The 20,993-nt window shown below is 44.3% G+C and overlaps 1 protein-coding gene across 1 annotated transcript in view; it reads left to right on the plus strand.

Moving 5' to 3' along the window:
* Window positions 1–5,707: 5,707 nt before the first annotated feature.
* The window catches only part of LOC115165478 (vasopressin V2 receptor-like), a 62,287-nt gene continuing 47,001 nt past the window's right edge, over window positions 5,708–20,993 (plus strand). Inside the window, exon 1 of the mRNA XM_029718637.1 lies at window positions 5,708–6,097. Coding sequence (XP_029574497.1) covers window positions 6,001–6,097 — 97 coding nt within the window. The 5' untranslated portion in view covers window positions 5,708–6,000. The remainder of the gene's footprint in view (window positions 6,098–20,993) is intronic.

Genomic DNA, 20,993 nt, shown 5'->3' on the forward strand with positions numbered 1-20,993 from the left:
CAAAACCAAGAAGATGACACTAACATAAGGCAGAACACTGATACACAAGAACAATACCAACTGGTGAGTGAACCTGGGAGAGTGACATATAAAGGGGAGGAAATGATGAAGGTAAATGGAGTCCAGGTGTGAATCATAATGATTCACAGGTGGACCTAACATCGAGGGGAGCCTGGCGTACTCTGTCAGATCCCTACTGGAGTCACGACATCATGGGGGTTGGCTCCAGTATCTATTGGACTGGGAGGGGTATGGCCCAGAATAGCGGTGTTGGGTTCTGGTGGAGGACATTCTGGACCCCAACATCATCCGTGATTTTCACCTTTGCATCCCGGACCGACTCGCTCCTCGTCCTCGGGGTCGTCCCCCTGGTCGGCGTCGTCCTGCGGCTGGAACCGCACGCCGGGGGGGGGGGGGTACTGTAACGTCTGCTCCTCCCCTCCGGCGTACAACGTCGCCAGAGTACTAACCACCCGTCCTGGGATTCATCATTACGCACACCTGGCACTCATAATTACGCGCACCTGTGAATCATTATGATTCACACCTGGACTCCATTTACCTTCATAATTTCCTTCCCTTTATATGTCACTCTCCCAGGTTCACTCAGCAGTTTCTATTGTTCTTGTGTATCGGCATTTTGCCTTATGTTAGTGTTGTGTTCTTGGTTAAAGTGTGCGGCTCTCCTTTATTTTTTAATAGTGTTCCACTCCGCTAGCCAGCACCTCGCCTAAATAGGTGTGTGTTTATTTCGCCCCTAGATCATTCTGTAATATAACATGTATTGTAACACTGTAGCACTGTAATTGTTTGAGTGTCAATTATTTCGTGATTAATAAATTAAATCTTTTACTTTCGGTTTTGAACACCACCTTCAAGTAGCTACAATGATTCTCTACACTATCCTAGCTTGTTTTGTCACATAAACTGAAATTAGGCGAACTATTGCAATTTTTGCCACCAGGAAATGGTGGAGCGATTTCTTTGTAGTGCATCTTTTAAATGTGTCTCACTGGTTTTCTGTCAAAGCGTTATTATTGTTTTCTTAGACAGACTACTTACACCCTCCCTGTCTGAGTGACATGGCATAATCAAATGTTTTCCTCCTGGCTACGATCACAATAGGTTTCCTCTTAGGGATTTACACCGGTCCTAGGCATAAAGACTCATATTTTTTTTGTGTTTACGGGCTGCCTGAGGTACTTTCATTAAGTGTTTACTATCTGTCTTTGGTCAGAAGCCTTCCTCCTGCTGCCTCCCCTTCATGTTCTCTCTCCACTGTTTCACTTTAATAGAGGAGAAGTGGATCAGGGATTGATGTGACATAATGGCAATGTCCCAAATGGCACCCTATTTCCTATTTAATGCACTACTTTTGACCAGGGACCACAGGGCTCTGGTCAAAAGTAATTCCCTATGTAGGGAATAGGGTGCCATTTAGGACAAAGCCAATGTCCTGTTAGGAGACAGGATAATCATATTACACTCGTTTCTGAGAACTCTGGGCGATGTTACAACTTCCATCGGTAGAACATCAAAAGAGTTTGATTGAAGGTGGCATGTGAGGAGAATCTGGCACTGCTCGAGTTCTAGAGCTCTCTGGCTTCAGTTGTGACATCATGGGACACTCAATTGGCTCAGGGCCAGCTCCATGCTGGTGTGCTCTGCGCAAGCAGGGAGAAAGACAATACTCCTGGTAAAACACTCTTTTATCTGCGTGCTGGTGTCGTTGACATGAAAACAGAGACAGTGTACACACACAAACACACATACTGTATGCACACAACAAAGTCTGTTTTTGAAACATATACACACACACACACAACCTCTCTCTCTCACGATTAGTCAAGTCAAACTCATTTTAAGTGATTTTAATCTTGGTCACCAAACACGTTACATAATTCAATATTGGCCATGATGGTGACCTACCTACCTACCTACCTACCTACCTACCTATCTACCTACCTACCTACCTACCTACCTACCTACCTACCTACCTACCTACCTACCTACCTACCTACCTACCTACCTACCTACCTACCTACCTACCTACCTACCTACCTACACAGGTGTGTTGAGGTGCCAGGTAGTGTGTGTAGTTACCTACCTATACAGGCATGGTGAGGTTCCAGGTGGGGTGTGTAGTTACCTACCTACACAGGTGTGTTGAGGTGCCAGGTAGAGTGTGTAGATACCTACCTACACAGGTGTGTTGAGGTTCCAGGTGGGGTGTGTAGATACCTACCTACACAGGTGTGTTGAGGTGCCAGGTAGAGTGTGTAGATACCTACCTACACAGGCATGGTGAGGTTCCAGGTGGGGTGTGTAGTTACCTACCTACACAGGTGTGTTGAGGTTCCAGGTGGGGTGTGTAGTTACCTACCTACACAGGTGTGTTGAGGTGCCAGGTGGAGTGTGTAGATACCTACCTACACAGGTGTGTTGAGGTGCCAGGTAGAGTGTGTAGATACCTACCTACACAGGTGTGTTGAGGTGCCAGGTAGAGTGTGTAGATACCTACCTACACAGGTGTGTTGAGGTGCCAGGTAGAGTGTGTAGATACCTACCTACACAGGTGTGTTGAGGTTCCAGGTGGGGTGTGTAATAGCCTTGTCACAAACCCTAAAACGAGAAGCCTGGGGAAGTTCCAGGACAGAAAGCAGCTAAAGCGGGGTCGGAACCAGGTGGAAATCAGTGCTCTCCAGATTAGTGCCGTAGGAACAACAGTGCGTGAGGACAGAAAATGTCCATCATACTGTAGGCCTATGGCTGCATTGGCAATGAATGTAATATGATACGGTGCTAGGTGGATTCACATAGATGATATACTGAGAGAGAGTGACAATCAAATAAAACAGATTGGAGAGTTTACAACTAGACAAAAAGAAAAGGTTCATTTGAGAAAACAACACAGAAACAAACACATTACAGACTTACCCCCTCCCCTCTTTATTGCAGGATTATGATTCATCAACATTTACACTAGTTCACTTTGAATAATACACAAACAATTAAAACAAGTTTAAACACTTTAAAGAATCAACACTTCATCACTTCAAAATGTACAAATAAGCTACCTGGTATGTAAAGACTAGACAGCTTAGTCTAAACAACAACAGATCATGGCATAGTAGCAAGTAGGCTTTTATTACTAAAGTATCATTTCAGGCAAACATACACTCTCACTTTACTGACAGTACAGTAGCCTACACTCTCACTTACTGACAGTACAGTAGCCTACACTCTCACTTACTGACAGTACAGCAGCCTACACTCTCACTTACTGACAGTACAGTAGCCTACACTCTCACTTAATGACAGTACAGCAGCCTACACTCTCACTTTACTGACAGTACAGCAGCCTACACTCTCACTTACTGACAGTACAGCAGCCTACACTCTCACTTACTGACAGTACAGTAGCCTACACTCTCACTTACTGACAGTACAGTAGCCTACACTCTCACTTACTGACAGTACAGTAGCCTATACTCTCACTTTACCGACAGCTGGAGCTGCAATTTCACACTCTTCCATGGCTGTTATCTACAAATACATTTGGGGACTGTGATTTTAAATCACAATGAATACATCATGGTAGCTAGCTAATAGGAAGTTAGCTAGCTGATGACATTTAATTAACTTGAGTGGCGCAGCGGGTTTGTAACATTTGAAAAATGTATTTACTTACTTGAATAGGTTCTCCCACTGCCTCCGTTTTTTGGGGTCCTTATGGAATTTTGATATTTATTAGGATCCCTATTAGCTTTTGTGAAAGCAGCAGCTACTCTTCCTGGGTTCCACACAAATACACACAAACTATCTAGATCAAATAGCGGGGAGGTGTTGTGCCGTGAGGTGTTGCTTTATCTGTTTTTGAAACCAGGTTTGCTATTAATTTGAGCAATATGAGATGGAATGGAATTCCATGCAATAATGGCCCTATATAATACTGTACGCTTTCTTGGATTTGTTCTGGATTTGGGGACTGTGAAAAGACCCCTGGTGGCATGTCTGGTGGAGTATTTCATTCAAACCGTTTTTCCAATCGGCAACAAAGTGATTTTGGAGGTATGGCAATGTGAGACTAGGTGTGTAGTTACCTACCTACAATACACAGGTGTGTTCGGGTAGTGCCAGGTGGGGTGTGTAGTTACCTACCTACAATACACAGGTGTGTTCGGGTAGTGCCAGGTGGGGTGTGTAGTTACCTACCTACAATACACAGGTGTGTTCGGGTAGTGCCAGGTGGGGTGTGTAGTTACCTACCTACAATACACAGGTGTGTTCGGGTAGTGCCAGGTGGGGTGTGTAGTTACCTACTTACAATACACAGGTGTGTTCGGGTAGTGCCAGGTGGGGTGTGTAGTTACCTACCTACAATACACAGGTGTGTTCGGGTAGTGCCAGGTGGGGTGTGTAGTTACCTACCTACAATACACAGGTGTGTTCGGGTAGTGCCAGGTGGGGTGTGTAGTTACCTACCTACAATACACAGGTGTGTTCGGGTAGTGCCAGGTGGGGTGTGTAGTTACCTACCTACAATACACAGGTGTGTTCGGGTAGTGCCAGGTGGGGTGTGTAGTTACCTACTTACAATACACAGGTGTGTTCGGGTAGTGCCAGGTGGGGTGTGTAGTTGACCTAACTGAGTCAGCCTATAGTTATTCATAGATTGTGGTATTCAGGTGATCAGGCAGGCCACAACAGGAAACCCCATATTGCTTACCACAGGTTGTACATGTTTAGTAACAATGTTGTGAACAGAGGGGGGGATTAAGTGATGAGACAGCGTGAAAGCAACAAGCTAATAATAAGGACAGGAGTAAATTGTCAGTGACGCAGTAAACGCATAGCAACACCTTAAACAGTATTGTATATGTACTCTCTCTGTCTCGCTCTCTCTCTCTCTCTCTCTCTCTCTCTCTCTCTCTCTCTGTCTCTGTCTCTGTCTCTCTCTCTCTCTCTCTCTCTCTCTCTCTCTCTCTCTCTCTCTCTCTCTCTCTGTCTCGCTCTCTCTCTCTCTCTCTCTCTCTCTGTCTCGCTCTCTCTCTGTCTCTCTCTCTCTCTCTCTCTCTCTCTCTCTCTCTCTCTCTGTCTCTCTCTCTCTCTCTCTCTCTCTCTCTCTCTCTCTCTCTCTCTCTCTCTCTGTCTCTGTCTCTGTCTCTCTCTCTCTCTCTCTCTCTGTCTCTCTCTCCAACAACAACAGCATCAACAACAACAACATCAACAACCGTATAGGTTGCATACAGTATAGTATATCTAGCCTATTGCAATGGGGTGTCTCTCTCTCTCTCTCAAAATCCAATTCAAAGGGCTTTATTGGCATGGGAAACATATGTTTACATTGCCTAAGCAAGTGAAATAGATCATAAACAAAAGTGAAATAAACAATACAAAATGAACAGTAAACATTACAATCACAAAAGTTTAAAAGGAATAGAGACATGTCAAATGTCATATTATGGCTATGTACAGTGTACAGTCTATGTACAGCCTCTTTCTCTCTCATATACTTCATTGGTATGTATAAAAACATGGTCTCCCCTCCCCTCTGGATGTTAGCTCCTCCTCCCATCCTAGAGGACAGCTAGTTTGACCCAGGAGGAGGGGAAAATGGGAGGAGGAGAGGGAGGGAGAAGAGTGAAGGAGGGATGGTAATAGCAGACGGAGCTTAAATTCAGTCCAGTCAGTGAGTAGAGTCTCTCAGAGGTAGCAGAGGAGAGAGGGACACACACGGAGCCTGGCAACTAATGGATTACTCTCAGACTGTTGTGAACTACACAGCAGCCAAATGCCATTAACCACAAGGCAAATACAGTACAGACATATTGACACATATTTAACTACAGCCTATAACACCCTACAAGCTCTGAACACATTTAGATCACACAACATTTGAGACATACAGTTCTAACACTGGTCTCTTGATCTATATTAGCTTAAACAGACAAACTGATTCAATGATCCCTCACACAAACACAGAGACAATGGACATGCATGGACTTCACTGTTGAATCAAAGGGACAAAGATGTGAATTTTGGTGCGGATTTGGACACCTTTGTGAAACATCAATGAAGAGGATCACAAGCAAAAGTAAGTACAGTCCTTCACCTTTTATCTCACCTCTGTGTTTAGCTACCTTTCACTTTGTCTAGTAACGGAATCCTCAGATGTTACCGCAGCTGTCTGTTTGTCTGAGCACGGCAGTTTACAACAATTTATATTCAGTAAGGTGTGTGTGTGTGTGTGGATGCATTTCATAAACAGACTTTGCATACTGACAGACATGATGAGATAAGATTATACTAAAAGCTTTATGGTAAACCTGCTAGCCTCGACATTCAGATGTGTGTCTCTCGAAAATAAACAGAGTCATGGTATGTAAATGTCGCCAGCTAGCCTTTATGTCAACACTCCTGATATACTTATCTCAGTTAGTTCATTCATTTTAGAACTGTCCCATCCAAGGTGAGTGGCTATGTGTTGTAGAGATTCCTATGGGAGGTCCTGAAACGTGACTGTGTATAGATCAGCTTATCATCAGTATGATCCATTTTGATGTTGATGGAAAATGAGTCTCTCTCCTTTTGTGACAAGGACAGAAAGGCCAGCACGCTATATGCTCCTTCATCCGTAAGAGTCTAGTGACGCACCCATGCGTCAATCTAAGTAACATAATAAAAAAGCTAGAGATGTTTTTTTTTGCATGGGCTGCGTCTCAATCCGCCACATCTGCCTATTTCAGCCTTCCACATCTGTGGTGGAAGGTGGCCAATTTACAGCGGTGTTTGTCAGACCTTAAGACGTCCCAAAAATCTTCTCACAAAAACGCCTGTATTGTCCGAACGGTTGGCCTAAAAACGAACATTGTTATCAAACAGCTTAGACTTTTAGTTAAGTACAGAAAGGCCAGCACACTACATGCTCTGTATATCACATTTGATGACAATGTTTGACCTGATGATACTCTGGATTGAAACGTTGTCATTAAGGAGGTTAAAGGTGGTACAAGGTGCTTCAAGGTGGTATAAGGTAATAATTTTTTTTTTACATTTATTTAACTAGGCAAGTCAGTTAAGAACAAATTGTTATTTACTATGACGGCCTAAGAACAGTGGGTTAACTGCCTTGTTCAGGGGCAGAACAACTGATTTTTACCTTGTCAGCTCGGGGATTCGATCTAACCTTTCGGTTACTGGCCCAATGTTCTAACCACTGCTGCCCCGGCTATAAGGTGCTATAAGGTGGTATTTATAAAAAAAATGTACCTTTATTTAACTAGGCAATTCAGTTAAGAACAAATTCTTATTCTCAATGACGGCCTAGGAACAGTGGGTTAACTGTCTTGTTCAGGGGCAGAACGACAGATTTTTACCTTGTCAGCTCAGGGATTCAATCTTGCAACCTTTCGGTTACTAGTCCAATGCTCTAACCACTAGGCTACCTGCCGTATGAGGTGCTATGAGGTGGTATGAGGTGCTATAAGGTGGTATAAGGTGGTATGGGGTGCTATAAGGTGGTATAAGGTGGTATAATGTGCTATGAGGTGATATGAGGTGGTATAAGGTGGTATGACGTGGTATGAGGTGGTATAAGGAGGTATGACCGCAGGCTCCAGTTTGTCTCCCGGGTGTGGCGAGCCTTCTGTGACTGACTGGGGGTCGCCCTCAGCCTCTCCTCCGGGTACCAACCCCAGAGCAATGGGCAGACGGAACGCCTGAACCAAGGAATAGGGAAGTACCTCCGCCAACAATGTTCTGCCTCTCCACATGACTGGAGTCGGTATATGGCCTGGGCCGAATACGCTCAGAACTCACTTATGCATTCATCTTTCCGCCTTACTCCATTTCAGTGTGTACTTGGTTACCAACCCCCCATGTTTCCCTGGGAGGCGAAGCCTGGTACTGTCCCAGCTGTCGATGACTGGTTTCGGCGTAGTGAGCGGGTATGGGAGACCGCTCACCGGCATCTGCAGGAAGCCTGTAATACCCAGAAACACTTTGCCGACAGACGCCGCCGACCTACGCCACTCTTTCACCCCGGACAGCTTGTGTGGCTCTCTACCAGAGACATCCGGCTCCGCCTCCCCTGCAAAAAGTTCTGTCTTTGCTTCATTGGTCTCTTCAAGATAACCAATCACATCAACCCTGTCACGTACCGCCTCCAGTTACCCCATCAGTATCAAATCTCCTCGTCCTTCCATGTGTCTGTTAAAACCGGCCACCTACAGTCCTCTTCATTCTCCAGTCCTCTTCATCCTCCAGTCCTCTTCATCCTCCAGTTTGAACCCGCAGTGCGCCCCCACCGTGGGACGTCGGAGGGGAACCTGCCTACACCATTCAGGCCATCCTTGATTCCAAATGCCTGAGAGGCCGCATCCACTATCTAGTGGACAGGGAAGGTTATGGGCCTGAAGACCGGTCCTGGACCCCCGACATCCTCGACCCAGAGATGATTCAGGCATTCCCCCGTAACTGTCTGGATCGTCCCGCTCCCTGACCTCGGGGTCAACCCCCGAACTGACCGATGCAGAATGTCGTCTCAGTCCACGACCTTGTCGAACCAGCCTGTCGGACCTCGCCCCCGAGGTAGGCGGCCGCCTCTTCTTCCCAGCCCGCCTGCTCCACCCTCTGGTGCCGTTGGGTCGTCAGGAGCCTCCCTTGGGGAGGGGGGGGTACTGTAAGGTTCTGTATTTATTTTCTTAGTCAACCTTGTGTTCTGTTCATTGTGTTCTTGAATGTAGCTCTGTCTTTCATTTTTGTTCATTGATTTCACCTGTGTTAATTACTCACCTGGTCTCATCAGCTCCTTATTTAGTTCAGTTCATTCTGTTTGTGCCTTTGTGAGGTATTGTTTGTTTTGACTCTACTAAGCCTTTTCCTAGCTCGTTTGTGAGAACCAGTTATAGCCTTCAGTCCTAGTTCTGATTCACCTGCCTGTTTGCCTACCTGTGTATGACCATTGCCTGCCTGTGACCACGATTCCTGCCTTCTGCTGAAGGCGAAATAAACACCTGCCGTTCCCTGCGCGTGAATCTACACCCTTTTCTCCCTGAGTATTCATTACAATATCACATCCGGCTGTAACTGGGAGTCCCATAGGGCGGTGCACAATTGGCCCAGCATCGTCCGGGTTTGGCCGGAGCAGGCTGTCATTGTAAATAAGAATTTGTTCTTAAGTGACTTGCTTAGTTAAATAAATAAGGTGGTATAAAGAGCATATAGCGTGTGGACCTTTCTGTTCTTTTCATGTACACCCCTAAGCCCTGTTTTGTGGTTTTTGTAGGATGTGGTTATCACCAACCATTTCACACGGGTGAATAGGATGACCATGCACTGACAGAAAGGTGAGAGCCAAGAGAGGCAGGGAGAAGATATAGACTCACCTTGGTGTGTGGACTCACCTTGGTGTGTGTGTGTGTGTGTGTGTGTGTGTGTGTGTGTGTGTGTGTGTGTGTGTGTGTGTGTGTGTGTGTGTGTGTGTGTGTGTGTGTGTGTGTGTGTGTGTGTGTGTGTGTGTGTGTGTGTGTGTGTGTGTTGTGTGTGTGTGTGTTGTGTGTGTTCTGCCACACTAACCAAAACTCTTTTGATGTTGATTAATACATTTATGAACCCTGATAATTATCCAGATATACACTCAAAGTATTAATAGTAGACAGACGCAGACAAAATCTAAAATGGCTTTGATGGCTTTTCATATCGTTCATCTAATAAGGAAAATAATCTTGAAAATCTTCAATCATTACATTTTATATTTATGTTGATGACCATCCTTATAAATGGATGTTTGTTATTAAGTAAGTAGGTAGTAAATTCTTTAGTAAGTCTTTTATGTCAAACACCCAGATGATTCCTCTCATTTCCCTCTTGGCACACTCTACGGTATTGGTATACATATTTCAATCAGTGGAAAAGGCAGATGTTCAAATTGCTTTCTTGTTTGTGCATACTGAGCTTCCATCAGGAAAACGAATGATCGTTTCGTATCAAAGGGTGTTTCTTGTTCTGATGATTCAGTTATACTGAACAAAAATATAAATGCAGCATGCACCAATTTCAACGATTTTACTGAGTTACAGTTCATATAAGGAAATTCTTTAAAACAACATTGGTAGAGAAATTAACATTCTATTCTCTGGCAACAGCTCTGGTGGACATTCCTGCAGTTAGCATGCTTGTTGCACGCTCCTTCAAAACTTGAGACAACATTGTGTTGTGTGACAAAACTGCACATTTTAGAGTGGCCTGTTATTGTCCCCAGCACAAGGTGTACCTGTGTAATTATCATGCTATTTAATCACCCTGTCGGGTAGATTGATTATCATGGGAAAGGAGGAATTTTCACTAACAGGGATGTAAACAAATTTGTGCACCACATTTTAGAGAAATACATTTTTTGTGCATATGAAACATTTCTGGCATCTTTTATTTAATCTCATGAAACATGGGACCAACACTTTACAACTTGCATTTATATTTATGTTCAGTGTACATTTGGAACTGTGTGGATATGATGCCCAAGTCCAAGATCTTATAGGTTTAGAGATTTTTCCAATAGAATCCTATAGGATTTTGGGTCACCTTTATCAGAATCCTACTGGAATCCTATTGGACTACTTTTATATTATTGGAAATAAAAAGTAATCATATTGGATGTTATAGGAATCTTGCAGTCCTATAGGATTTTGTGTCACCTTTATCAGAATCCTATTGGACTACTTTTTTTCTATTGGAAATCAAAAGTAACCGATTGGATCCTATAAAAAAAAATGTGTAACTTTTTTTTAACATGACAAAACATGCACATACAGTTGAAGACGGAAGGTTGGAGTCATTAAAACTCCTTTTTCAACCACTCCAAAAATGTATTGTTAACAAACTATAGTTTTGGCATGTCGGTTAGGATGTCTACTTTGTACATGACACAAGTCATTTTTCCAACAATTGTTTACAGACAAATCATTTTACTTATAATTCACTGTGTCACAATTCCAGTGGGTCAGAAGTTTACATACACTAAGTTGACTGTGCCTTTAAACAGCTTGGAAAATTCCAGAAAATGATGTCATGGCTTTAGAAGCTTCTGATAGCCCAATTGACATAATTTGAGTCAATTGGAGGTGTACCTGTGGATGTATTTCAAGGCCTACCTTCAAACTCAGTGCCTCTTTGCTTGACATCATGGGAAAATCAAAAAATCAATCAAGACCTCATAAAAACAATTGTAGACCTCCACAAGTCTGGTTCATCCTTGGGAGCAATTTCCAAACGCCTGAAGGTACCACGTTCATCTGTACAAACAATAGTACGCAAGTATAAACATCATGGGACCACGCAGCCGTCATACCGCTCAGGAAGGAGATGCGTTCTGTCTCCTAGAGATGAGCGTACTATGGTGCGAAAAGTGCAAGTCAATCCCAGAACAACAGCAAAGGACCTTGTGAAGATGCTGGAGGAAACAGGTACAAAAGTATCTATATCCACAGTAAAACGAGTCCTATATCGACATAACCTGAAAGGCCGCTCAGCAAGCAAGAAGCCACTGCTCCAAAACCGCCATGAAAAAGCCAGACTGCGGTTTGCAACTGCACATTGGGACAAAGATCGTACTTTTGGAGAAATGTCCTCTGGTGTGATGAAACAAAAATAGAACTGTTTGGCCATAATGACCATCGTTATGTTTGGAGGAAAAAGGGGGAGGCTTGCAAGCCGAAGAACACCATCCCAACCGTGAACCACGGGGGTGGCAGCATCATGTCGTGGGGGTGCTTTGCTGCAGGAGGGACTGGTGCACTTCACAAAATAGATAGCATCATGAGGAGGGGAAATTATGTGGACATATTGAAGCAACAGCTCAAGACATCAGTCAGGAAGTTAAAGCTTGGTCGCAAATGGGTCTTCCAAATGGACAATGACCCCAAGCAAACTTCCAAAGTTGTGGCAAAATGGCTTAAGGACAACAAAGTCAAGGTATTGGAGTGACCATCACAAAGCCCTGACCTCAATCCTATAAAGAATTTGTGGGCAGAACGGAAAAAGCGTGTGCAAGCAAGGAGGCCTACAAACCTGACTCAGTTACCCCAGCTCTGTCAGGAGGAATGGGCCAAAATTCACCCAACTTATTGTGGGAAGCTTGTGGAAGGCTACCCAAAACGTTTGACCCAAGTTAAACAATTTAAAGGCAATGCTACCAAATACTAATTGAGTGTATGTAAACTTCTGACCCACTGGGAATGTGATGAAAGAAATAAAAGCTGAAATAAATCATTCTCTTTACTATTATTCTGACATTTCACAGTCTTAAAATAAAGTGGTGATCCTAACTGACCTAAGACAGAGAATTTTTACAATGATTAAATGTCAGGAATTGTGAAAAACTGAGTTTAAATGTATTTGGCTAAGGTGTATGTAAACTTCCAACTTCAACTGTACAAACGACAACATACGGACACACACAAACATCCACAGCATCACCCCTTCCCAGACTCACCTGCTCACAACCCCATCTCACGCACTGCCTCAAACTGACCTGTTCACCGGACATGCTACCTTGTCCCGGACCTGCTGTTTTCGACTCTCTCTCTCTCTCTCTCTGTCTCTACCCCACCTGCTGTCTCGACCTCTGAATGCTCGGCAATGAAAAGCCAACTGATATAGCCACCTGACCTGTTGCACCATCTACAACCACCGTGATTATTATTTGACCCTGCTGGTCATCTATGAACGTTTGAACATCTTCAAGGCCTTCATGGCCATGTACTCTTAGAGGCTGGTTCCTCTCAAGGTTTCCTCCTAGGTCCCTGCCTTTCTAGGGAGTTTTTCCTAGCCACCATGCTTCTACATCTGCATTGCTTGTTGTTTGTAATTTAAGGTTGGGTTTCTGTATAGCACTAGTGACATGTGCTGAGGTAAAACCCAACTAGGGCCGGCTCCAGGCATAAGAGACATAAACGGCCCCCCAACCCCCCCCCCCCCCCCCCCCCCCCCCCCCCCCCCCCCCCCCCCCAGTTAGAATAATTGAATAAACAAGGTGCAAATTAGAAATTTGTGCATCAACAATTTTTCTCTTGTTATGTCAGTCACTGACAGTCAGCGAACACATTTTTTTATTGGTAAATTTTTCTAGCCAGCTATCTAAAGTTAATCATGGTAATCACTTAGTAATCATGGTCGAATACCGCCCGGTCACGCAGGGAACGTGCCCAGGGGCCCTGAACTCCATGGGGCCCCCATTGATTTTATCATTTTGTCACTCTCATTCAGATATCATTAACATGGCATAAGTCATCGACAAAATGTGTAGAATTGCAGAATATTTTCTTTAAAACTGAAAAAATATCTCTTCACATCATGGCAAAATGGGAGGAATTGCAGGAAATTGGCAGTAAAACTTTTTCCTCTCTGCCCAATGGCAAAATGTGTAGAATTGCATGAAATGTAAATTAAAACGTATATTTTTTCTCTCCAGCAACCAAGTATTGCTTAGGGCCCCCAAAAGGCTAGAACTGGCCCTAAACCCAACAACCCCCTTGGCCTTGATTGTCTATTGTGTAAATAGAAAGATGTGTGCAAGTCGAATGGTGGCAACCTGAATTGACTATGACTCAAGGAGAGAACCCTCAATGCAAGTCAAGCAGCTACACAACTGTGTGTAGAGCAGGTCGGTGAGTAATGGCTGTATCAGTGTGTGCAATGAGGTGTTGTCGGCTCTATTAACATTTAATAGGTTGTTTTCGCAAGATATGCTATTGTGGGACAAAGCATTCACCTGTATTGTTGCATGTCCTTTATGGTGCTATAAAGGCTAAACGGCTGAAAGGGGGGTTATATGGAGATTGAGTGGACAGATTGATGATATGGGAGCTTCAGGAGTTCAAGAGAAGCCAGATTCTGGATTTGACTTTCACAGTATAGGCTACAAAGAAAGTGTTTTGGACATGCCACCCTCTGCAAAACGATAATGATTAATATGGACTGAAAGTTCATTTGACTTTCAAATCGACTGGACAAGGTCACAAAAAGGCAATACAACTCCTAACATAAGTGAGTAGTAGGGGTTCTGATAGTTTGTTGTGTGGGAGAGCTGAAGTATAGGTGGACAGCTAGAGGACAACACCAGTCTATAATGGTAATGTTCTGTTCCCACGTGTTCCAGAACAGAATACTGATCAGAGGTTCTAGAAGTGCACGGCACCCACAGTGTGTGTCAGCGACTGAATCATCCTGGCTCAGCTGAATAATGTGTTACTGATTGGTATGTAAGTAAAGTATTTGACAATACGGAGCGAGCTGAGCGGTGTAGCATACAGCCGACTGCTCCACTTTAACGCTGCTTGCTTAGTTGGTTCACAGTACAACATGTCGTAAGACAGGAAGCTCACACACAAAAGGTTGAGCCATGCATTTTTTCCAGGGAGGCAGGCAGATAGCTCTGTTGTTGCATTTGTTGTTGTGTATGTGTGTGTGTGTGTGCGTGCGTGCGTGCGTGCGTGTGTGTGTGTGCATGCGTGTAAGAGAGAATGGTTACAAATAATACCAGTATTAATGTTTTTCTTAGAATTATTATCATAAGTATTTGTAATTGCTGTTAATATTATTACCACTATTAACATAATGTTACCACTATTAACATTATCATTATTATTGCTTTATTACTAACAGCCTAGTAGGGGTGGCAGGTAGCCTAGTGGTTAGAGTGGTGGACTAGTAACCGAAAGGTTGCAAGATCGAATCCCCGATCTGAAAAGGTAAAAATCTGTCGTTCTGACCCTGAACAAGGCAGTTAACCCACTGTTCCTAGGCTGTCATAGAAAATAATACATTGTTCTTAACTGACTTTCCTAGTTAAATAAAGGTAAGAAACTAAAATGTTCCTGTCTTATTGGACCATCATGGTTATATGGTTACTTTGACAATGTAAGTGTTTAACATTCCCTGTCAATAAAGTATATTGAATTGAGAGAGAAAGATGAAAAGAGAGAAGTGGTGGAAAGAAATATACAGACAGACAGATAGACGGATAGACAGACAGACGGAGACAGACAGACAGACAGACGGAGACAGACAGACAGACATACAGGCAGAGACAGACAGACGGAGACAGGCAGACAGACAGACAGAGACAGACAGACAGACAGACAGACAGACAGACAGACAGACGGAGACAGACAGACAGACAGACGGAGACAGACAGACAGACAGACGGAGACAGACAGACAGACAGACATACAGGCAGAGACAGACAGACGGAGACAGACAGACAGACGGAGACAGACAGACGGAGACAGACAGACAGACGGAGACAGACAGACAGACAGACATACAGGCAGAGACAGACAGACGGAGACAGACAGACAGACAGACGGAGACAGACAGACAGACGGAGACAGACAGACAGACATACAGGCAGAGACAGACAGACGGAGACAGACAGACATACAGGCAGAGACAGACAGACGGAGACAGACAGACAGACAGACAGACGGAGACAGACAGACAGACATACAGGCAGAGACAGACAGACGGAGACAGACAGACAGACAGACAGACGGAGACAGACAGACAGACATACAGGCAGAGACAGACAGTCGGAGACAGACATACAGGCGGAGACAGACAGACAGACAGACAGACAGACAGACAGACAGACAGACGGAGACAGACAGACAGACAGACGGAGACATAGACATACAGACAGACGGAGACATGGACATAGACAGATAGAGAGAGTGAGATGGAGACAGAGATGGTCAGGCAGGGTACACAGAGAGAGAGGTTTGAAAGTTCTTCCATTTAGCAGACAATATTTTCAAAAATATATTTTTAGCTCTGAAGTTGAACCAACCGTTTTTATGAATGCCCATACAGTATAACTCTGTCTAATTAGTGCTACCTGCTCGCTCTGCCAACCAAACTCAAACCCACTGTGTGTGTCTGCGTGTGTTTTTCCACACGTGTGTGCCTGCGTGCATGCGTGTGTGAGTGTGTGAAAAGGTGACATTCACATTTCACACATTCCACATTCACACAGCACATTTGGCACATGTCTCATTGAGCCTGGTCTGACGGATGGAGCATGTGTGAGCGGAGACAGAGAGAGGGAGATAAAGACAGAATATTCCTTTGGAACTTTTGTGAGTGTAATGTTTACTTCACTTTTGCTTGTTATCTATTTCACTTGCTATGGCAATGTAAACATATATTTCCCATTACAATAAAGCCCTTTGAATTGAAATTGAATTGAACTGAGAGAGAGAGAGAGAGAGAGAGAGAGAGAGAGAGAGAGAGAGAGAGGGTGAAAGATGTAACCGACCACTACAATGTTTTCTCCAGCACTGTAACTACCTGTTTGGAGTCAGGGTAAATCCCTAAGGCACTAAAAACATTTCTATAAGCTTCTGTAAGATAGAGGGGGAGAAAAAGATGGAAAGGAGAGGGGAACAGAGAGGCATGTAGGAGGTGTGAAGGGGAACAGAGAGGCATGTATGGAGGTGTGAAGGGGAACAGAGAGGCATGTATGGAGGTGTGAAGGGGGACAGAGAGGCATGTATGGAGGTGTGAAGGGAGACAGAGAGGCATGTATGGAGGTGTGAAGGGGAACAGAGAGGCATGTATGGAGGTGTGAAGGGGGACAGAGAGGCATGTATGGAGGTGTGAAGGGAGACAGAGAGGCATGTATGGAGGTGTGAAGGGGAACAGAGAGGCATGTATGGAGGTGTGAAGGGGAACAGAGAGGCATGTATGGAGGTGTGAAGGGGAACAGAGGGGCATGTATGGAGGTGTGAAGGGGAACAGAGAGGCATGTATGGAGGTGTGAAGGGGAACAGAGAGGCATGTATGGAGGTGTGAAGGGGGACAGAGAGGCATGTATGGAGGTGTGAAGGGGAACAGAGAGGCATGTATGGAGGTGTGAAGGGGAACAGAGAGGCATGTATGGAGGTGTGAAGGGGAACAGAGAGGCATGTATGGAGGTGTGAAGGGGAACAGAGAGGCATGTATGGAGGTGTGAAGGGGGACAGAGGGGCATGTATGGAGGTGTGAAGGGGAACAGAGAGGCATGTATGGAGGTGTGAAGGGAGACAGAGAGGCATGTATGGAGGTGTGAAGGGGAACAGAGGGGCATGTATGGAGGTGTGAAGGGGGACAGAGAGGCATGTATGGAGGTGTGAAGGGAGACAGAGAGGCATGTATGGAGGTGAAAGGGGGACAGAGAGGCATGTATGGAGGTGTGAAGGGGGACAGGGAAATGGATGGTTCCACACTCTCCAGAAGGAAAGCAGGAAGCAGGGATCAGGTTTATTTGTTTTAATCAGAGTTAAAGCTGCAGCCGTTATGTCAATATCAAATCATTTCTGGGTAACAATTAAGTACCTTACTGTAATAGATTTCCATTTAAACGGCCAAAAATAGCTATTTTTTGTTGTTGCAAAAAACGATTCTCAAGCAAGAATTTTGGTAGGACTGCCTGGGAGTTGTCTGACTGGGGAGGGGAAACTGAAAACTAGCTGTTATTGGCAGAGAGGTTTGGAACTCTCTTTGTTATTGGTCTATTAACCAATTTACCGCAAGGTGATGTAACCATGGAAAGCCAAAACTCCCGCCCATGCAAACCTGCTGATTAAAAGTGCCTGTGTAGATTTGTATTTTAAACCAGCAACTATCAAGAAATAACACTGCTACATTTTTTCACACTTTTACAGTGTTAGTTAGATGTTGTACAATATGATTAAAAAAAAATGAATTTGGAGATTACTGGGCCTTTAAGGTAAAGAAAGGCTCTGAGGGGAGTGTGTGGCTACAGACCATCTCACAAAATATGACGGAACAATTTCTAGTTCGCACGAAGGTTGTGAATGGGAGTGCTTGTTTTCTGCCAGTGAAATTAGCAGAGATTAGGCTGTATGACTCCCACCTCTCTAATAACTCTATACATCAAATAATCAATGTGAAAAATTACTGATGTAAAGAGTGGTGTGTGTGTGTGTGTGTGTGTGTGTGTGTGTGTGTGTGTGTGTGTGTGTGTGTGTGTGTGTGTGTGTGTGTGTGTGTGTGTGTGTGTGTGTGTGTGTGTGTGTGTGTGTGTGTGCGGGCGTGCGTGCGGTGCAGCTCTTCACCACATCATTCATCAGTGTATGTATGTGTGCAAATCATGCTTATCGTGCATTTTGTGTAACATAGAGGCAGGGTTGCACGGGAAGAGGATTTTTTATTTATTTTATTATCTGAGAACAATATGACCCAAATAGCCCCCTATTCCTTATATAAGGCCTTATATAGGTCTATTTTACAAATGTGCCTTATATAATGCAATATAAAATATATGGCCACCCCTCATAGCCTGGTTCCTCTCTAGGTTTCTTCCTAGGTTCTGGACTTTCTAAGGAGTTTTTCCTAGCCACCGTGCTTCTACACCTGCATTGCTTGCTGTTTGGGGTTTTAGGCTGGGTTTCTGTACAGCACTTTGAGATATAAGCTGATGTAAGAAGGGCTTTTATAAATTAATTTGATTTGATTTGAGAAGGAAGCCTTGAAAGGGGGCTATAAGTATGAAGATCCCTACTATGCCCTCCCTTATGGAGTGGCAGCACAAGAGATGATTTCCATACTTCTGGAATATTTCCTAAGAACAAAGTTGAATTAAAAATGTGAGTTATTGAGCCAACAATGATGGGAGCTGCACACTGAAGCAGACCAAATAAAATAAAATGTTATTGGTCACATACACATGGTTAGCAGGTGTTATTGTGAGTGTAGTGAAATGCTTATGCTTCTAGATCTGACAGTGTAGCAGTATCTAACAGGTAATATCTAACAATTCCACAACAAAACCTAATATCTAACACATTCCACAGCAAAACCTAATACACACAATCTAGTAAAGGAATGGGATAAGAATATATAAATATACGGCTGAGCAGTGACAGAGCGGCTAAGATGCAATAGATAGTAAAGAATACATAGTGAAGGATACATTATATACATATGAGATGAGTAATGCGAGATATGTAAACATTCTTGAAGTGGCATTATTAAAGTGACTAGTGTTCCATTTATTAAAGTGGCCAATGATATCATGTCTGTAGGTAGGCCTCTCTGTGCTAGTGGTGGCTGTTTAACAATCTGATGACCTTGAGACAGAAGCTATTTTTCAATCTCCCTGTCCCAGCTTTGATGCACCTGTACTGACCTTGCCTTCTGGATGGAAGCGGGGTGAACAGGTAGTGGCTCGGGTGGTTATTGTCCTTGATGATCTTTTTTGCCTTCCTTTGGTGTTGCAGGTGTCCTGGAGGGCAGGTAGTTTGCCCCGGTGATGCGTTATGCAGACCGCACCACCCTCTGTAGAGCCCTGCGGTTGTGGGTGGTACAGTTGTCATACCAGGTGGGGATACAGCCCGACAGGATGCTCTCAATTGTGCACCTGTCAAATCAAATCAAATCAAATGTAGTTATATAGCCCTTCTTACATCAGCTGATATCTCAAAGTGCTGTTCAGAAACCCAGCCTAAAACCCCAAACAGCAAGCAATGAAATTAGAGGGTATTAAGGTGTTGAATGCTGAGCTGTAGTCAATGAACAGCATTCTTACATAGGTATTCCTCTTGCCCAGATGGGATAGGGCAGTGTGCAGTGTGATGGCGATTGCATCGTCTGTGGACCTATTGGGGTGGTAAGCAAATTGGAGTGGGTCTAAGGTAACAGGTAGGGTGGAGGTGATATGATCCTTGGGTGATATGACCCTTGACTAGTCTCTCAAAGCACTTCATGATGACAGAAGTGAGTGCTACAGGGCGGTAGTCATTCAGCTTAGTTACCTTAGCTTTCTTGGGAACAGGAACAATGGTGGCCATCTTGAAGCATGTAGAGACAGCAGACTGGTATAGGGACATATTGAGTATGTCCGTAAACACACCAGCCAGCTGGTCTGCGCATGCTCTGAGGACACGGCTAGGGATGCTGTCTGGGCCGGCAGACTTGGGAGAGTTAACACGTTTAAATGTTTTACTCACGTCGGCCATGGAAAAGGAGAGCCCACAGGCTTTGGTAGCGTGCCGTGTCGGTGGCACTGTATTGTCCTCAAAGCGCGCAAAGAAGTTGTTTAATTTGGCAAGACGTCGATGTCCACGACGGGGCTGGTTTCTTTTTTAAATCCGTGATTGTCTGTAGACCCTGTCACATACATCTCGTGTTTGAGCCGTTGAATTGCGACTCCACTTTGTCTCTATACTGACACTTTGCTTGTTTGATTGCATTACGGAGGGAATAACTACACTGTTTGTATTCGGTCATGTTTCCAGTCACCTTGCCATGATTAAAAGCGGTGTTACGTGATTTCAGTTTTGCGCGAATGCTGCCATCAGTCAACGGTTTCTGGTTAGGGAAGGTTTTAATAGTCAGTGGGTACAACATTTGCTATACACTTCCTCATAAACTCGCTCACCGATTCAGCGTATACGTCAATATTATTGTCTGAGGCTACCCGGAACATATCCCAGTCCACGTGATCGAAGCAATTTTGAAGCGTGGAATCTGATTGGTCAGACGAGCGTTGGATATACCTAAACACGGGCACTTCCTGTTTTAGTTTCTGCCTATAGGAGGCCAGCAACAAGATGGAGTCATGGTCAGATTTGCCAAAGGGAGGATGGGGGAGGGCCTTATATGCATTGAGGAAGTTAGAGCAGCAGTGGTCGAGTGTGTTACTCGCTCGTGTACTGCAATCGATATGCTGATAGAATTTAGGAAGCCTTGTTCTCAGATTAGCTTTGTTAAAATCCCCAGCTACAATAAATGCAGCCTCAGCATATATGGTTTCCAGTGTATATGAATCCAGAAAATCTAGTGAAGTTCCTTGATGGCCATCTTGGTATCCGCCTGAGGGGGGGGGATGTACACGGCTGTGACGATAACCAAGGATAGTTCCCTTGGGAGATAATATGGTCGGCATTTGGTTGTGAGGAATTAAAGATCAGGTAAACAAAAGGACTTGAGTT

Source organism: Salmo trutta, chromosome 28 (assembly GCF_901001165.1).
Source record: "Salmo trutta chromosome 28, fSalTru1.1, whole genome shotgun sequence".
In the NCBI taxonomy this organism is placed as follows: Eukaryota; Metazoa; Chordata; class Actinopteri; order Salmoniformes; family Salmonidae; genus Salmo; species Salmo trutta.